At 39.3% G+C, this 20,083-nt stretch overlaps 2 protein-coding genes across 2 annotated transcripts in view; one reads left to right on the top strand and one right to left on the bottom strand.

The window, feature by feature from the left end:
• LOC125225980 (glutamate receptor-interacting protein 2) overlaps window positions 1–20,083 on the bottom strand; it is a 106,792-nt gene that overhangs the window by 7,660 nt on the left and 79,049 nt on the right. Inside the window, exons 6-7 of the mRNA XM_048129795.1 lie at window positions 6,952–7,101; window positions 4,097–4,253 (exon numbers count right to left, since the gene is read on the bottom strand). Of these exons, the coding sequence (XP_047985752.1) occupies window positions 4,097–4,253; window positions 6,952–7,101 (307 nt within the window). The remainder of the gene's footprint in view (window positions 1–4,096; window positions 4,254–6,951; window positions 7,102–20,083) is intronic.
• LOC125226385 lies at window positions 6,643–9,945 on the top strand. The gene is made up of 2 exons (XM_048130356.1): window positions 6,643–7,115; window positions 8,924–9,945. The coding sequence occupies exons 1-2, from the start codon at window positions 6,845–6,847 to the stop codon at window positions 8,959–8,961; spliced, it is 309 nt and encodes a 102-aa protein (XP_047986313.1). The 5' UTR covers window positions 6,643–6,844; the 3' UTR covers window positions 8,962–9,945.

The raw sequence follows: 20,083 nt of genomic DNA, 5'->3' as shown, positions 1-20,083 counted from the left end.
TTTGACAGACCCGCTGTAAATGTTACTTTAAACGTCAAAGTTCTATATAAAATTGTGACTTTTACGTACAATTTCAAGCACTAATTAAATTCTGTTCTTTCCCACTCATGTAAATATTAATACTTACGTTTAAGGTGTGAGATAGAATTATATAAACCACTAAAAAATTAAGTTTTCATTCTTTTAATTTTATTCATTGTTATTTCTCTCAGTGCCAAGATCTTGCACTTACTTATAAAGTATAGTTATTTGCTCTTTAGTTCTAATAGATCCTAATACCCTCATTGATGCTTTCAAATAAGGAACATACTGATTAACTGTCAACCGGGCCAGTTGTATTATCAAAGCGAAGCTAATAAGATTTTTCTGGAACTTTCGTTATACTCGTAGCAAAGACCTTTACAGGGGACAGCTCAATCACATTTTTTGCCATACGAAATTAAACCTTATTACTGAAACAGAAAGTCGATCGTATCAGACTAGCGAAAACGGTCCACATGAGAGGGCATTGTTTGGGCTGGTGTCCCTCTCGCACGTGTTGCCAGTGTTAATGAGGTTCCCATATTAGTAGTATTTTTATCTGTATATTACCCGACTTTATAACTTCTTATTTTATTTTAATGTTATATTCAAACTAGGGTTTCGATATATTTAAAAAAATTTGAAAATAATTATAATGTAATTATTTTGATGCCAGTAAATCAAAGATTTGTATAATTAAAAAATACTTTCAATTGGGTGTTAGTAGATTTGGTAATAACTTTGAAAATTGACTGGTATCCCCAATTTATGACAGTGATGACGTCACTGAATAATGTTGACATTGTCAGCAAGTGCGAGAGGGACACCAGCCCAAACAATTACATCTCATGTGGACACACTTTTTGACCTAACTAAACAATCTAGTTTAATAATTCTAAATCTATGACTCGTAGTTGGTGGAATACTAATTTGTGCGGCTGGTTACGTGTATAGAAGCCTTTGACGTACTATTGATGATGAAGTATATTATGATGTCCACTTTGGCCAGCATGAATAGAATAAATGTTTGGACCAAAGAGTATAAGAGACACAACAGAGTGCTGGAATAATCTTCCACCACCAATCCGAGTTCCTTTAAATCAAAACTGGAACGGTTCCTAATATACCAAGAATTTATGGGAATACAGGCGTGATTAATTGATTATATGTACGTATGTTTGCATAAACAAGATCCAAATGACTTATTATGTACTACGATTATAAAAATAAACTAAAAATTGCAAAATAGAAATAATAAACAATGTTCAAGGAAATCTAATGGTGTTGAGATCTAATCTTCATAATGACTTGTTTCTATTGTCGTCAGTGTTTTATTATTGGCGGTAAAGACAGCTCAAGTAAATAAGGATAATAATAAACTGTTTATAGATCAATATTTTCTTTTCTAGTTAATGGCCTTGTGATGACAGGTTTAAAATTTCAATGCCTTTCCTCCCGTGGACTGTAGAAGTCGACTGCTGAGTCAATTGTGGCGAAGCGTGTACGTGGCAATTAACCTCTCATAGTAATATCACGATTTGATTTCTTCCAACCCCTTATATTGTAAGGCTGCTTTCCTTCTAGTCAAATCAGCTACCTAGAGAAAAGCCTTCCGCTCTTATTGTTTTTCCGGATTCTGGATTTGCCTACCTATATCTACCTTTATCCTGTATTTCTATTTATTACCTATTTTGTATTATTCTAATTTCTTTCTATATTAACCCCCGACGTCGACGGGGTGTTATTAGTTTGACATGTCTGTCTATATGGTCTGTTTGTCTGTGGCATCGTAGTTCTCGAACGGATGAACCGATTTAGGTTTAGTTTTATTGTTTGAAAGCTGAATTAGTCGTAAGTGTTCTTAGACATATTTGGTGACGGAAATCGGTTCACTGTGTCCGGGATTTTTTCCAAAATTTAAATTTTGTGCTTGGGTTATAATTACGCTACAGGGGTCACCGATAAATGGGCGTTGAAGCTAATCCGCTCCTGATGAAAACTGGTGAAAGCTCAAAAATGTCTTTCTATTTCTAATGCAACATAAAAGAGGAAGATAGTAAGCAGGAGACTGAGCGGCTACATGTGATATGAGGAGAGCGCAGTTCTCCTCATGAACCGCCAATCCGCTGCTGTGTCCTAACGGGACTTCTACTAAATTACTCCTATAGTCTGTCTTCTCTTTCAAATGCAACATGGATGAGCGAGATACCTGTAAGCGGGAGACTGAGCGGCTACATGTGATATGAGGAGAGCGCAGTTCTCCTCATGAACCGCCAAGCCGCTGCTGTGTCCTAACGGGACTTCTACTAAATTACTCCTATAGTCTGTCTTCTCTTTCAAATGCAACATGGATGAGCGAGATACCTGTAAGCGGGAGACTGAGCAGCTACATGTGATATGAGGAGAGCGCAGTTCTCCTCATGAACCGCCAATCCGCTGCTGTGTCCTAACGGGACTTCTACTAAATTACTCCTATAGTCTGTCTTCTCTTTCAAATGCAACATGGATGAGCGAGATACCTGTAAGCGGGAGACTGAGCGGCTACATGTGATATGAGGAGAGCGCAGTTCTCCTCATGAACCGCCAATCCACTGCTGTGTCCTAACGGGACTTCTACTAAATTACTCCTATAGTCTATCTTCTCTTTCAAATGCAACATGGATGAGAGAGATACCTGTAAGCGGGAGACTGAGCGGCTACATGTGATACGAGGAGAGCGCAGTTCTCCTCATGAACCGCCAATCCACTGCTGTGTCCTAACGGGACTTCTACTAAATTACTCCTATAGTCTGTCTTCTCTTTCAAATGCAACATGGATGAGCGAGATACCTGTAAGCGGGAGACTGAGCGGCTACATGTGATATGAGGAGAGCGCAGTTCTCCTCATGAACCGCCAAGCCGCTGCTGTGTCCTAACGGGACTTCTACTAAATTACTCCTATAGTCTGTCTTCTCTTTCAAATGCAACATGGATGAGCGAGATACCTGTAAGCGGGAGACTGAGCGGCTACATGTGATATGAGGAGAGCGCAGTTCTCCTCATGAACCGCCAATCCACTGCTGTGTCCTAACGGGACTTCTACTAAATTACTCCTATAGTCTGTCTTCTCTTTCAAATGCAACATGGATGAGCGAGATAATACCTGTAAGCGGGAGACTGAGCGGCTACATGTGATATGAGGAGAGCGCAGTTCTCCTCATGAACCGCCAATCCGCTGCTGTGTCCTAACGGGACTTCTACTAAATTACTCCTATAGTCTGTCTTCTCTTTCAAATGCAACATGGATGAGCGAGATACCTGTAAGCGGGAGACTGAGCGGCTACATGTGATATGAGGAGAGCGCAGTTCTCCTCATGAACCGCCAATCCACTGCTGTGTCCTAACGGGACTTCTACTAAATTACTCCTATAGTCTATCTTCTCTTTCAAATGCAACATGGATGAGAGAGATACCTGTAAGCGGGAGACTGAGCGGCTACATGTGATACGAGGAGAGCGCAGTTCTCCTCATGAACCGCCAATCCACTGCTGTGTCCTAACGGGACTTCTACTAAATTACTCCTATAGTCTGTCTTCTCTTTCAAATGCAACATGGATGAGCGAGATACCTGTAAGCGGGAGACTGAGCGGCTACATGTGATATGAGGAGAGCGCAGTTCTCCTCATGAACCGCCAAGCCGCTGCTGTGTCCTAACGGGACTTCTACTAAATTACTCCTATAGTCTGTCTTCTCTTTCAAATGCAACATGGATGAGCGAGATACCTGCCAGCGGGAGACTGAGCGGCTACATGTGATATGAGGAGAGCGCAGTTCTCCTCATGAACCGCCAATCCACTGCTGTGTCCTAACGGGACTTCTACTAAATTACTCCTATAGTCTGTCTTCTCTTTCAAATGCAACATGGATGAGCGAGATAATACCTGTAAGCGGGAGACTGAGCGGCTACATGTGATATGAGGAGAGCGCAGTTCTCCTCATGAACCGCCAATCCGCTGCTTTGTCCTAACGAGACTTCTACTAAATTACTCCTATAGTCTGTCTTCTCTTTCAAATGCAACATGGATGAAAGAGATACCTGTAAGCGGGAGACTGAGCGACTACATGTGATATGAGGAGAGCGCAGTTCTCCTCATGAACCGCCAATCCGCTGCTGTGTCCTGGCGGGACTTCTAGCTGGATGTTCAGGGAATCTGTTCGGCAGACGCCCATGCTCATGTAGTTTTGTTGACTGTCTGTAGAAAAAAAAAGTTTAGCTGTTAATGCTCCTTTATTTGAATGTGAAAAGAAATGTTAGTTTATTCAGAGGAAAAATAAATATTATAGGACATTCTTACACAGATTGACTGAGCCCCACGGTCAGCTCAAGAAGCCTTGTATTGTGGGTACTCGGACAACGATATATATAATAAACAAATACTTATATACATAGAAAACGTCCATGACTCAAGAACAAATATCTGTGCTCAGCACACAAATAAATGCCCTTACCGGGATTCGAACCCAGGAAATGACGATCTAAAGTCAATGTGGAAAATACCGTCTATCATACCTGATAGACAGTATTTTCCACCGGTCTTACCGACAGTATAGTCTACAATATCGTGCGTCACTTTAAATTCCACGCATTCCTTACGAAATGCTTCGAATACTTTTAGAAACGCTTAGAAAGCAATTTTGTGTATTGCAATCTTTCATTACTTGGTTAGCATAGACATTTTCTTGAACTCTACGGATTTTACTGAAGTAGGCTGCCATACCCACGCCATACCAAATGCATTTTGTAAGAAATATTATCTTGTATTGAACCTACATACCACCTTAGAAAAGTTTGGTAGAGGAGAAGCAATAAGTTAATAACAATGGATTCAACTCCCTATTTACGAATACAAGTTAAACCGAATCGAACACAATAATATACACGGTGAAATAAATAGGACTGTTCAAACTTTGTATAGTGACTTTTGAGGTCATAGTGAACAACTTTTATTAATAGAGCATTTCTTTTTTTTGCCAATATTTTTTTTTTTATTGTTTTAAGGAATTTTAGGTCAATTGTACTCAGAATCACGAGTACTTTCAATCTCACTGGGAGACAAAAAGTATCCCAGAATTTCCATACATTTTTGTTACTTTCCTCTTTTGTTACCCCATACAACATGTACGGAAAATGGTAACAAAATAAGAAAAAATTGTATGGGACAATTTTTTTAACTACTAGGGTTGAAAGGGCTAGTAATTCTGATTATCCTGTCTTCGTCCTCAGAGATTTAATCTTTGACTATGTAGTAGTAGCCTATGCTACGCGCAAACCTACTCGCACAAGTTTTAGAGGGTAGAGAGAGAAAAAACCGCATTCTTTTCTCCCTCCACTATCCCACCCACAGACCGGACATTCCCAACTGCCAGGCCAACCTCATTCTTGTCCGTGCGCGCGCGGCGTTCGCACAAGTGCAAAAAAAGTGAAGTTGAGTTAAAGTTAAAGTTAATTATGTCGAAGCGACCGCATGGTGAATCTCGAGAAGAAAGATGGATGAGAAAATTAAAAACGTAAACGGCGCACTGATCAGTCGCAAAACATAGCTCCAAATGAGCAGGATGTGCAAAACGAAGGTGATTTGTTTTATTTTTTATAGTCAAGTATTTTCGGTGCATTCATCGAAAATATTCTATTTAAAAGTGATATTATTTTGATTAAAGGAAAAGCCGTTGCATTCATCGAGCTATTTCTTTTGCTTAAGCCAAATATTTCCGTTGCATTCATCGGAAATATTTTATATCCGTTGCATTCTTCGGATGATATAATTCCTAATTTATTTGTTTTATCCAAAAACCCGTTGCATTCATCGGGCATCTTGTTGTTTCCGTTGCATTCATCGGAAATACCGTATTTATATTATTAACATATAACTTCCTTTTTTTTAAGCCCTTTGCATTCATTGGGCGACAATATCTACCCTCAGTAGAAATTTATTAAATTTATTAATTATTTTTTTCGCTCGGATTCCAGAGCATACCGAGCACAATGAAGCTATACAATTTGATGGCTACCAACCTAATGAAACTGAGGACTTGCGAGATATCTGCAACATCGAAGAGCAGCAAACGCGCGATGTGGAATACGACGATTACACGTACAAGCATGTCGTATACGGAGACGCTAGTGAAATCACTGAAACCACAGCGTGCACCAGCCCGTGTTCCTTTACAACTGGTGAGAGACAGGAGAACTTGGTAGAAGATGAGTTCGACCCTAGCTTATTACAAGAACTAGGAAATATAGAAGCGGATCCTCTGGAGTTTGGTGATGATTTGCAGGCCGAAGTAGCTGCGAGGTTCCAGAAAATTTTGCTGGACGGCCTTAAAAAAGAAAAGAAAGAGGAGCTTTTGAAAAAATACCCATTTCCCAAAAACGTTCCTCTGGCAAAAAGCCCGTCTCTAAACCCGGAAATTGGAGCCATGCTGGCCGAGGCATGCAAGTTGAGAGATAAACGGCTGCTTGCAAAGCAGGACCAACTTGGCAAAGCGCTTTCAGCGCTAGGCAAGGCTCTGACTGGCCTCTTGAAACGAACTCCGGATATCCCAGATATTATTAGGACACTCAATGACGCGGGTACTATTTTAGCTGATTCTCATTACGCTGAAACTGATACCCGCCGCTCAGTCATTATGCCGCTAATAGATAAATCCTTAGCGGAACCTTTTAAAGACAGAAAAAGGGATACTTTTCTGTTTGGAGAGAAATTGGGTGAGTTGGTGAAGGACTCTTGTGGCATAAAAAAGACAGGCCAGTTAATCCAACCACCATCAACCACTCCTAATTTAAATGCCAGAGGTCCATCGACGTCCCGGGGAACGCGATATCAGCGAGGGGGCCACACGTATCAACACAGACCCGGTGGGCCGAGAGCAGCGATGTCGGGTCCGACATACCAATATCAGGCCCCAGTCTACCAATACCAAGGACGCAGGCGAGCACCCCCGCCGCCGCCTCCGCCGAGTCGCCGTCAGCCTCCACCTCCACCTCCAACACGACGACCACCTCCTCCTGCGCAGCGATCCTCAACCAACCGGCGGACCTAACTGCGCAATATCAGGTACATGCAGGGCGCCTAAAATATTTTGTTGATGAATGGAAATTAATTACAGAGGACAATTTTATAATATCCGCTGTGTCAGGCTATAAGATCCCTTTTATTATGAAACCTGTTCAAAACGTCTCTGACTATCCACGTCGTTCTTTTACGTCTAACGAACTATCTGACATAAATAATGAAATACAACACTTGCTACAAATAAACGCTATAAGGCATTGTGATCCCGTGGCGGGACAATTTATATCTGATATATTTTTAATTCCGAAAAGTGACGGTAGCAAAAGATTTATTTTAAATTTAAAAAAGTTGAACAAGTATGTTTATTCAGAACATTTCAAAATGGAGGATGTAAGAACAGCGTCTAAGCTAATGTTTCCAGGCTGTCACATGATTAATATAGATCTTAAGGAAGCATATTTTTTAGTGCCTATACATGAAAGTCATACAAAGTTTTTACGATTTTTTTTAGAAGACAATTTATTTGAATTTGTTGCTCTCCCATTTGGGCTCTGTTCGGCGCCATATATATTTACGAAGATTTTACAACCTGTTGCAACATATCTAAGATCTCAAGGCCTAATTTCGGTTAGGTATTTGGATGATATACTGTGTTTAGGAAGCTCAGCTAAAAATTGCCTAGAAAATGCAAATATTACTATTAATTGCTTGACTAGGTTAGGTTTTGTTATCAACTACGAAAAGTCTCACCTGGCACCCCAAACTACATGCAAATTCTTGGGTTTTTTATTAGATTCCAAAACAATGTCTATACAGTTACCAGACACAAAGAGACAAACAATATTACAACTAATAACTCGGTTATTTACGTCAAACAGAATGCGTATTCGCGATTTTGCTTGTATTTTGGGCTCCATTACCGCGGCGTGTCCAGCAATTGTATATGGGTGGCTGCACACAAAGTCTTTAGAAAGAGCTAAGTACTTAGCTTTACTCAATAATAATGAAAATTATGATTCATTCATGGAAGTTGCGGACAATTTATATGATGATCTTCTGTGGTGGAAGAATAACATTTTAGTCGCAATTAATCCAATCAGAGATCAAAACTATGAGCTTGAAATCTACACTGATGCTTCAACAACAGGTTGGGGTGCAGCGTGTGGTACTAACAAAACTGGCGGTCACTGGACGGCCACAGAACGAGTCAATCATATAAATTATCTCGAACTTTTGGCAGCCTATTTTGGTCTTATGACTTTTGCTAATAATAAAAAAGAATGTCATATACTTTTGCGCGTAGATAACACAACAGCAGTTTCTTACATAAATAGAATGGGGGGCGTCCAGTACCCACATTTAAACAAAATTACTAGGGAAATCTGGAGTTGGTGTGAGGCAAGGAAAATTTTTATATATGCTTCTTATATAAGGTCATCACTTAATGTCGAGGCAGACAGCGAATCCAGAAAATTAAATATTGACACGGAATGGGAGTTAGGTTCACAAGAATTCGCTAGAATTGTACGCTGTTTTGGGGAGCCAGGTATAGACTTATTCGCCTCTCGCATAAATGCAAAGTGTGCCCTATACATATCCTGGAAAAAAGATCCTTTTGCGTACAACATTGATGCGTTTACGGTGGATTGGTCCCAATTTTATTTTTACGCATTCCCTCCCTTTGCTTTGATTTTAAAGACGTTGAAAAAAGTTGTCTCGGACAAAGCAACAGGTATTGTTGTCGTTCCCCAATGGCCATCTCAACCATGGTACCCATTTTACATGTCTCTTTGTATCAAAGAAACTGTAATATTTCCACCTAGTAAATATCTCGTTTCCTCTCCTTTCAGATCAACACACCCGTTACACCGTCACCTTTCCCTGGTAGCGTGTGTGTTATCCGGGAAGGATTCCGTAGGCAATGCGTACCTGAGACGGCATTAGAGGTCATGCTATCGTCAATTTCAGAGAAGACGAGAATTCAGTATACTACAAGCCTGAAGTTATGGTGGGAGTTTTGTTCCCAAAGGCATTTAGATTGTTATGATTTCAAAATATCATCCCTTTTAGAATTTCTTACGAATTGTTTTCAAAATGGGTCATCATATGGCACATTAAACAGTCATCGGTCAGCTATTTCTTTAATATCTTTAAATAAATTAAGTGATGATTTAAGTCTTAAACGTTTTTTCAGAGGGATTTTTCGATTAAAACCAACATTTCCACGGTATGTTTGTACATGGGATGTTAATATTGTTCTAAATTACTTAGAGGACATGAATAATGATGCAATTAATTTAGAGCAGTTGTCTAAAAAGTTAGTTATGTTGCTAGCCCTTGCCACGGGACAGAGATTGCAAACTCTATCATTTATAAAAATGTCAAATATAAAGGAATTTGATGATCGATTACTTATAACTATCACTAACTTAATTAAAACCTCGTCAATTGGCAGAGCTCAGCCAATTTTAAATTTACCTTTTTCCGCTCTCGCCCTGGTGTTTGCCCAGCGTCGACTTTACAAAAGTATGTCTTAGTAACATCATCTTTACGATCTAATACCGAGGAGAGCCTTATTCTGACCTATAAGAAGCCGCACAGGTCAGCTTCATCACAAAGTCTAGGGCGTTGGATAAAGCAGACCCTCACAGAGAGTGGCATCGACACTTCTGTTTTTACCGCCCACAGCACGAGGCACGCGGCAACCTCGGCTGCCTCGCGCGCTGGGCTAAGCGTCGATGTCATTCGAAAGTCAGCTGGCTGGACCGAGCGATCAACTGCCTTTGCGAATTTTTATAATAGACCTATAGTTAATTCTGAAACCAGCTTATTTAACTCTTTGTTATCACAATAGGGCCATACTTATAATTGTTATTATATATAGGTACTACATAATTGTTATTTTTATACGTTATAAGTATATGTTAATTGATGAGATTGTCATAATTATTATTGAAAAAGAGTACTTGTTACCTTGATTTCTTTTAGATTTGTCCTTGCGAACAAATGAATAAATGGTTATTTTGATTTATGTACTATTGATTTATTTAGCAACATTGATTGCTCTCTGAACATCTACATAGTCAAAGATTAAATCTCTGAGGACGAAGACAGGATAATTACATGATCAAACGAACTTACCTGAAGTGAAGTTCGATCATAATTATCCTGTCTTCGCCGAAGAGATTTAACTACCCACCCTACCCAGGAAGGTTGCTGTCGCTACCTGTTCACTTTTCCCCTAATTATCAATGTTGCTACTATTTCCTATTACCCCTTCGTGCTCTAAAAAGAATGAGGTTGGCCTGGCAGTTGGGAATGTCCGGTCTGTGGGTGGGATAGTGGAGGGAGAAAAGAATGCGGTTTTTTCTCTCTCTACCCTCTAAAACTTGTGCGAGTAGGTTTGCGCGTAGCATAGGCTACTACTACATAGTCAAAGATTAAATCTCTTCGGCGAAGACAGGATAATTATGATCGAACTTCACTTCAGGTAAGTTCGTTTGATCATGTAAGTAGAAATAGCATATTTTTTTTCAAGAATATCACACTTCATAAAAGTGGCAAAAAAAAAAAAGAAATGCTCATTATGGAGCCAATGCTGAAATCGCGAAATGAAATTTGGATGTTTCATACATTTCGAGCGTCATGATGCCGCTCATTTCCATGGAACAGCCAAATTTTTTTAACGAATTCAGCATTCGTCCCATATTAAAAGTTGTTCATTATGACCTCAAAAGTCAGGATGCAAAATTTTAACGGTCCTTTTTATTTCACTGTATATTCGGGAAATTTTGAAATGAAAATGAATGAAAATGAAATATTTATTTTCCAAGTAGGCATATTACAATGCGCATATGAACGTCAAATAAAGCTACGCCGGCTCTAACCCTACGCCTCAGCCTCGAGAAGATTTCAGTCCCCCCTCAGTTAGGAGGGGGGTATCCACTATGGGACCGGCAAGAAACTCGGCGGGCAACTTCTTTTCAAAACATTACATCTTATAATTAACATGCATTGATGACTAGGTACCTACTCTACGGAAATTAATTTCAATAAATTATATTATTTATGAGGGTAGGCAAAGAAAACGAGTAACACATCATCTGTTTTAATATTTTATTTTAAATTAGAAAAAGTTATTATTAAAGTCAAAATTTTGTATAAACTTAATGCTTAGGTGATATAAGCTACCTACCCGCAGTTCTCTGATTTTTTCACTTAATTCTACACCAACCTATTCTTCACACCACTGTCACTGTCACTATGGAGTCAATGAAGAGGACAATTGCAGACATGTCGGAGCAGTTCAACACAAGAATGGCAGATTTTCAGGACCAGATTGGAAAAGCCACTCCCGGTAGTCCTACAATAGCAACAATCGCGGCACAGTTTGAGTCCTTCCGAGCATTTGTTTTGAAGTCGATAGAGGCCCTGCAGCAACAAGTGGAGTTCCTGGCCCAACAAGTGGACACCTTAGAGATGCGTTCGCGTCGTAAAATACTCCTCTTCCATGGCGTGGCTGAGGCCAGCGGTGAGGACACATCGGCTACCATTGTGGAGTTGCTGAAGAGACACCTCAAGAGCGAGCTGACATTGGAAGACATTGCCCGGAGTCATCGGATGGGCCGGCCTCGAAGTAATGTTATTAGACCCATCTTGGTTAAATTCCGCGAGCTCTCTGATCGCAATAACGTCTGGTTTAGTAAGACTAAACTGAAGGGTTCCGGAGTAGTTATGTCTGAGTTCCTAACGGCAACTCGGCATGAACTCTTTATGGCGGCCAGGGAGCGGTTCGGAGTTCGGAGCTGCTTTACACGAGACGGTGACATCTTCGTTTTGGGCAAGGATGGTAAACGCTGCGTAACTCGTCGTGAAGATCTAGATCTTGTACAAGCCGCAACGTCTGCGCAGTCGGCGCCCCAGACCGGTGGCGCAGGCGCGTCAGGACCAGCTGAAAACCAACGGGCTGGGAAGGTGAAGCGGCAAGCTGCTCAAAAACCTAGAGTTTGATTTTTCTTCCAGTATCCTTAGTACTTATAAGTTAACTGCTGGCTCACTCCTTTACTTGTCCGTGTTATTTCATTTGCGTAATTTCTACCTTCTTTTTGTTTCTCAAATACACTATTACTGTAATCTTTATTTGGCCGGTTAACTGGGATTATGTTCAACGTGTTTTTATCATTGACTTGGCTTTTTTGACACTTTTGACAGTGACAGACTGACAGTTGACGTTATACGCAGTGCTGCCATTTATGTGAAAGCGTTTCGTTTCACGTCAAAATTACTTTATTGTTGTTGCATGAGATTAATTGTACTTCTTACTGCTGGCGGGTAGTTAAAATATCTATCTTTATAGTTATAAATTGAAATTTTATTTATTTATATTTAATTCTATATTATTGTATTACATATTTATTATATACACAAAGGCAATGTCATCGGAAAGTAATTTAAGTTTTAATAGTGATAGTGATGATTTCGTTTCAGTTTGTACCGAGGTAGATAATGAGAGTTTCCATAGTTTCCCTCCCCCCCTTCATGACGTACTTGACCGACAACTCTCTGACGTTCCCAAAAACTTAAATATAGTTCATATTAACGCACAAAGTATTCCCGCACACTTCACTGATTTTTTGACGACATTCGAATCTAGTAAAATTGATGCAATTCTGGTGTCCGAGTCATGGCTGAAACCGTGTTTACCATCTACATCCTATTCCTTACCTGGTTTTCGCTTAGTAAGGAATGATCGTGCGTGCAGAGGAGGAGGAGGGGTTGCAATTTATATCCGTTCGCACATTCCATTTTCAATCATTGCCATGTCGCCTCAACCACTTTCTTCCGACACCGCAGAGTACTTGTTTCTAGAGCTGTGCTTCTCTCACTCAAAACTTCTTCTTGGTGTTTTCTATTCTCCCTCTCTTCGAGTTAACTACTTTAACTGCTTCGAAAAACTTCTTGAAGACCTTCTACCGTCCTATAATCACCATATTATTATGGGCGATTTTAACACATGTTTACTCAAGAATGATTTTCGGTCAAAATCTCTTAAATCCATAGCTAATGCTTGTAACTTAACAATCTTACCTTCTGATCCTACTCATTACTTTCCAAATTGTACTCCTTCGCTTCTGGATATTACTCTGGTCTCTTCTACTGATCATGTTGCTAGATATAATCAATACTCTGCGGATGCCTTTTCCTATCATAATCTCCTGTTTCTATCATATAGGATTCGTCCCCCTAAAGTGTCTCCCAAGATTCTTCTTCAGCGCAGTTTTGGTCGGATGAATGTTGAAAGGCTACGTGAAGATGCAGATTCAGTTAATTGGGATTCGATATTCGCGGCGGATACCGTAGATAATAAAGTGTCTCTTTTTAACTCTCTTCTTACTCACATCTACGATATACACGCGCCGATACGCCCGATTAAAATCAAACATGTTCCCGCTCCTTGGCTGACTGAAGATATTAAGTCACTCATAGTCAAGAAAAATCTGGCCAAAGCGAAATACAAAGGAAACCCGTCTGATAAAAACAAATGCAGGTATCATACATTGCGTAACAGGTGCAGTACTGTGTGCCGCGATGCCCAGAGGCGCCACATACACAGGGCTGTTGAGAATGGTGATCCTGCTAAAGTTTGGAGATTTCTTAGATCGATAGGAGTTGGCAAATCTGCACAAGATTCCAACAGCACCAATATTGATGTTGATCGCTTGAATCAGCACTTTTCTAATTCTACTACTTTTTCTGGACCAGCTAAATCAAACACTCTCAATTTTCTTTCTAACATTTCACTTCCAGATTATCCTTCTTTCTGTTTAACTCAATTCACAGAAAGCGATGTTAAAAAGAATATTCTAACTATTTCCTCCAATGCAGTTGGGGTTGACAACGTTAGCCGTAACATGATTCTTTCCTCTTCTTGATCTCCTTTTACCTATTATAACTCACATCTTAAACTTCTCAATTCTTCATAATGTTTTCCCTGCACTATGGAAAGACGCTGATATCATCCCCCTTCCTAAGAAGTCTAATCCTTCCTCTTTCTGTGACTATCGCCCTATTTCTATCCTCCCTTTCCTTTCAAAAGTCCTTGAGCGCCTTGTACATCAACAATTAACGTCTTTCTTGAACAGGCACGAGCTCTTGAATCCTTTTCAGTCCGGTTTTCGTAAGGGTCATGGTACGGCTACCGCTCTGGTAAAAATTACGGACGATATCCGAGCCGGAATGGATAGCAGGAAAGTCACCGTGTTGACACTGTTAGACTTTAGCAACGCTTTTAATACGGTAGATTTTGACGTGCTGCTCGGAATGCTGCGATCCTTTAATATATCTCCCGGGGTTATTGATTGGTTTGGCAGCTATTTGCAAGGTCGTCGGCAACGTGTTAAAGTTGATTCTATCCTTTCTTCGTGGTGCAACACGTTGGCTGGCGTTCCGCAGGGTGGCGTGTTGTCTCCTCTTCTTTTTTCTATTTTTATAAATTCTATCACAAGTAATATTTCTTCCTCTTACCACCTTTATGCCGACGACCTTCAAATTTATTCCCAAGGCACAGTTGGCGATCTCTCTTTAATTATCGACACCGTAAATCGTGACTTGGACTGCATTTCTGATTGGAGTAGGCGTTACGGACTTGTAGTCAACCCTGCAAAAACCCAAACGATTATTGTAGGTAGCTCCAAACTAATTCCTAGGATAGATTTCTCTGCGCTGCCTGCCATAACGTTTGATGATGTCGTAATTCCTTTTTCTAAACAGGTAAAGAATCTTGGGGTTTTAATAGACTGTCATTTATCTTGGGTTCCTCAGATTAACGAGGTAAGCAGGAAGGTGTTTGCGTCAATGGGTTCACTTCGCCGATTACGAAACTTCTTGCCTATCGCGACCAAAATTGCGCTATCACAATCGCTTCTTATGCCAATTTTAGACTATGCAGACACTTGTTATCCAGATCTTAATGAGGACCAGCTTAATAAACTCGAACGCTATCAAAACCTTTGTATTAGATTCATATTTGGACTGCGCAAATTTGACCACATTTCCAACTTTCGCGCCCAGCTCAAGTGGCTCCCTATTCGTCTCCGCCGTAATTCTCATATTTTAGCTCTTCTCTATAATATTCTTTTCAACCCCTCTACTCCTTCCTATCTTAAAGAGCGTTTTAATTATCTGTCCTCCGTCAGACCTTCACGGAAATATCAACTTGCTCCTCCTCCTTCCTCTACAAAGTTTTACAATGACTCCTTCACGTTTCGAGCGGTTCGGCTGTGGAACGGCCTGCCGTTAGAGATTAGGTGTGCTAAATCACTTGAAAGCTTCAAAACTTTACTAAAGAATCATTACCTATCTCTGCCTTAATTTGCTGCTGTGTATGTTATGTTATGTATGTATGTATGTGTGTGTATGCATTTGTGTATGTATTAATACTTATATGTGTATGTTTGTGTACATGATATTTTATTTTTATTTATTTATTTTTATATTTTATTTTTAATATTGGTGTATATAATTATTTAACTTAGTGTATGTGTAATTTTCCTATTCCTTTAATTATTTCTTGCACTACCATTTTCAAAATGTCTATTCTTTATTTCCTGCTACCCTAAGGTTGTCTGGTAGAGATCGCTTACAGCGATAAGACCGCCTGTTTCTACCTATGTTTAATGTCTGCTATTTGTAATCTGTTATCCTTGTGGTGCAATAAAGAATATTTACTTACTTACTTACTTTACTTTTATTGCTGCAGTTGGTACGTGACGGTGGGGTTAGAGATCTCAATTTGTAACGGTTAGCCATTGCCACTTTTTTAACTTTTAAAACTGAGAAAAGAACAGATGAGCCTTTAAATTTTTTTGTCCATTTTATTAAACGTGTTTTATTGAAAAATATTATGTTATTTCTACTCAAAATTATCAACTAGCTTTCTCAATCCTAATTCAAGTGTCACATACGATTTTTAGGGTTCCGTAGTCAACTAGGAACCCTTATAGTTTCGCCATGTCTGTCTGTCCGTCCGTCCGTCCGTCCGCGGATAATCTAAATAACCGTAAGCACTAGAAAGCTGAAATTTAGTACCAATATGTATATCAATCACGCCAACAAAGTGCAAAAATAAAAAGGGGAAAGAAATGTTTTATTAGGGTACCCCTCCTACATGTAAAGTGGGGGCTGATATTTTTTTTCATTCCAACCCCAACGTGTGATATATTGTTGGATAGGTATTTAAAAATAAATAAGGGTTTACTAAGATCGTTTTTTGATAATATTAATATTTTCGGAAATAATCGCTCCTAAAGGACTAACTTTTGAACCATAATATGTTTAAAAAATATGAAAAAAATTACAAAAGTAGAACTTTATAAAGACTTTCTAGGAAAATTGTTTTGAACTTGATAGGTTCAGTAGTTTTTGAGAAAAATACGGAAAACTACGGAACCCTACACTGAGCGTGGCCCGACACGCTCTTGGCCGGTTTTTCCTATCGTGTTACTATTTCCATATATAGTTTGTATGGGATAACAAAAGAGGAGAGTAACAAAAATGTATGAAAACTAAAAAAATATTTAAAAAAAAGTTACGATATTAAGTATGTGCTATTTATTCATGGCAATAAGGGACTTAAGATTTTTTGTATTCATAATGACCTGTCAATTAGGTTCGCCTAATTTTGGATTACAAAAACTAGCACTAATATGCACGTAAGCACAGTATAATAAAGAGTACTCGTACAGTATGGCCACTCCCGCTCCCCGCTGAAAGTGCCGCCCGACCACTCTCGGTTACCTCACAGTTACCGCCTGTCAAAAACCTGTCGGTGTCGACCTGTCATATCTCCTACAAGCATGGTACGCGTTCACCTTTACGAGCTTAGAATGTGTGCTAGGAACGGGCCTCTTTCATGTATTTGATCGGCAGTGTTCGAGGAGTGATATGACTGTAGGAATATGTCTGTGTCATAGGTACCACGGTGTTTTCATTCAAAGGAAATAGTAAATCCGATGTACTAAGGATATGTTTAGGAAAATCAACGATAGAGGGCGTGAAAAACAATTATATGCCGTGGTGCAAGTTGTTCACTAGATGTCACTGTTACCCCCGCAAACTGGGTAATGACTTGTTGTCGTAAAATGTATAAGTATTTTTTGATGTCCAAATTTTTCGTTAGATGTCGCTGTACCTCCTGCAAACTAGCGAACGGCGTTCTACGGTTAATTAACTGGTGAATTTTATCTTGTCGCCAAATCCTTCAGAAATAACCGAATTAATTGAAACTTCAAAATAAAACAGCTCTACAACTGTAGTTTATGGTACATTGCCGTCAGTTTTTAGAAACTAATTTTTAAGGATTTGTGTTTTTTGTCTATAATAGCATCACCGTCCATTATGGGGTATTTTACATTACAAGTAAATCTCGCCTTAATGGTAACCGACAAAGTGGGATGTTTTACTAAAGACACTCACATATTGTCTTTGGTTACCGCGATAGTTACTCATATAATAAAACTATGGAAACAGATTAAATCGCGTATAATGAATTTACATTTCATCCCGACGTTTCGAACAGCTTACAGCATTCGTGGTCCCGTTGACTGAGAAAAAAAAACACAATGTGCAAAAACTACCCACATACAAGAAATATACGCGATAATATGCGATTTAATCCATTTCCATAGTTTTGTAATACCTAATTAATTGTAATTGACCTAGAGAACCTTCCCATAAAGGTAACGGAAATCAATAATAACAGGGGCCCATTTTTCGAAGCTACAAGTTACAAGTGGTTGTCAATGTCAAATATTGGAATAATGTTGGAAATGAACTTCCGATTGTAACTTGTAACTTTCAGTTTTGAGAAATGGGCCTCAGGTATACATAATTATTTAACTGAGTTAATAAATATACCTATTTAATGCACTGACAGCCATGACAAATCAAATTGGAATAAAATTGGAGTGGAATTTCTTGCCAGCGTCTATATTTCCGAGCTCATTACCCGACGACCTTCAAATCAAGGGTGAACTGGCATCTTCTGGGCGATCTCACTCCATCGCAGGCCACGTCTTTGCCTTTGGCTAGTCTGTGGCCCAGAGTAAGCCTATTTATAAGGTCGTACATTTGTGACGTCATCGCCCAAATGAATTGATTAATTTTATTTATTTTTTGTTCTCTTTTTTGTCTTTTTCTCTATTTGTTTTTGTTATCTAAGTTTCGTGACAAATTGGTTATACTGTAAGGTCATGTCAACAAGTGTTTTTTGATAAATAAAATAAATAAATTATAATAATAAAAAAATCTGCACATCTAATTTACAAATAAAATATCGTTATAAATCTCAATTTGTAATACCAAACTTTTCCATACCGCAGGAGACGTGACCCGCGGTTCAACGTATCTATAAATATGAACATACATACATGAGTCTTCAGATAAAACACAGCTCAATATTAATCTAACTCCTGGCGAATTATACACCTAAAGTCGTACGCCATAAAGTTAAATATGTGGATATAGAGGTAACCTTTGCCAATACCTATATTTTAGAGATGGGCCGAATAGAAACTGCCGAATACGAATATCCGGCAGAAGATTCGGTTCTGCTCTTCCGAATATTCGGTTGCGTCATGTTTTTAAAGCTGATGTTGAGTTTTAAACTTTGAAATGAAAGGGAATGGATTCATTATACGCGGTGCTCATGAGCAAACTGAATAATTTTAACAGCGTATTACTGATTCCATTTAAAGATTAAAATACAGCGCGTAAACCTAATAAGGGCGATAAATGAACCCAGGCATATAATTCAATATTGTTATCATTAATTAAGAGGTGTGTTTGAGTTACTTTTAATTTTCACCCCATAATGAATTTGTGAAAAATTTCCCAGCAGCAATGTACTGTAAACGTGGTTGCGATGACAATCAATGACAACTGTCAACGAGCGTTTAACGCGAGTGTGTTTGCATTACGTTGCGGGCCGAATTATGTTGTATGGATAAAAAAAATATTTCAATTTTAAGTAAAAGTTATCTAATTGCATTTTTTATGTCCTATACTCACCACCGTTAAGAGGTTCGCCCGTATTAGGTTTACACCCTGTATAAATATTAAGCAGTAGTATGTCTTAGTTATATTTACGGCTGTTGTTATCCTGAATACCAATAAAATAAAAATAAATAAAATAAATATTAAAATGTCATAAACTTTTCTGAAAAAAACATGCAAGAGTTTATTTTGCAAAATTTCCTCGTAACGTTCTTTCTTTCTTTGGGCCTCAGAAATGCGTGGCTAAAATTGTTGATACCTACGGTAAAATATTAATGTACCCTAAGACCTGATTTAGACGGCGTGCGAACTCGTATGCGATTTTAGTTACATTGCGGGATGTTGAGGGTACATACAATTTTGCACAGCCATCAAATACCGCAATGTAATAAAACTCGTATGCGAGTTCTCGTACCGTCTAAATGGGCCCTAACTATTCGGCCCAATACGAAGTTGAAAAACTCGAATATTCTGAATAACGAACACTCCCATCTCTACTATATGTTCAGTTGTTTGAGGGTTATAATGATTATAGAGTTAATTCTTAGCGGCCCCGGGCGAAACTGTTCTGAAGCGACTAACTTGAAAACAGATGTGTGGCGCAAGTAATAAGCTGAGGCTGAGATACCTTGTGACTGTGGTAGAGCGTATGTCGGCGAGACTGGAAGGAATGTCTCCGCGAGGTTGTCGGAACACATACGAAGCGTGAAGAACATGGACACCAGGAATTCCGCAGTGGCAGAGCTACGATACCGGCGCGTCCCATATACGCTTCGATAGAGCAAGGTTGTTGGTACGGGAGAAATGTTTTGTACCACGCAAAGTTCTCGAGGCCATTGAAATCGGACGCCGCCCTAATTTCAATCGGGACGGAGGCTGGATGTTGCCACCAGCATGGAAACCGGTAATACCTAATGTGAAGCGGAAAATGTGTTTTGACAATCGTTGGACACAGTGAG

This window comes from Leguminivora glycinivorella, chromosome 5 (genome assembly GCF_023078275.1).
Source record: "Leguminivora glycinivorella isolate SPB_JAAS2020 chromosome 5, LegGlyc_1.1, whole genome shotgun sequence".
In the NCBI taxonomy this organism is placed as follows: Eukaryota; Metazoa; Arthropoda; class Insecta; order Lepidoptera; family Tortricidae; genus Leguminivora; species Leguminivora glycinivorella.
The sequence above is the reverse complement of the archived record's forward strand: the minus strand, read 5'-3'. Positions and strand labels throughout refer to the sequence as shown.

Coding starts and splice junctions, on each gene's coding strand:
- LOC125226385 (XM_048130356.1), top strand. CDS start 6,845: ATGCCAGAGGTCCATCGACGTCCCGGGGAACGCGATATCAGCGAGGGG. Junction 7,116..8,923: donor ACCTAACTGCGCAATATCAG/GTACATGCAGGG, acceptor CTCTCCTTTCAG/ATCAACACACCCGTTACACC.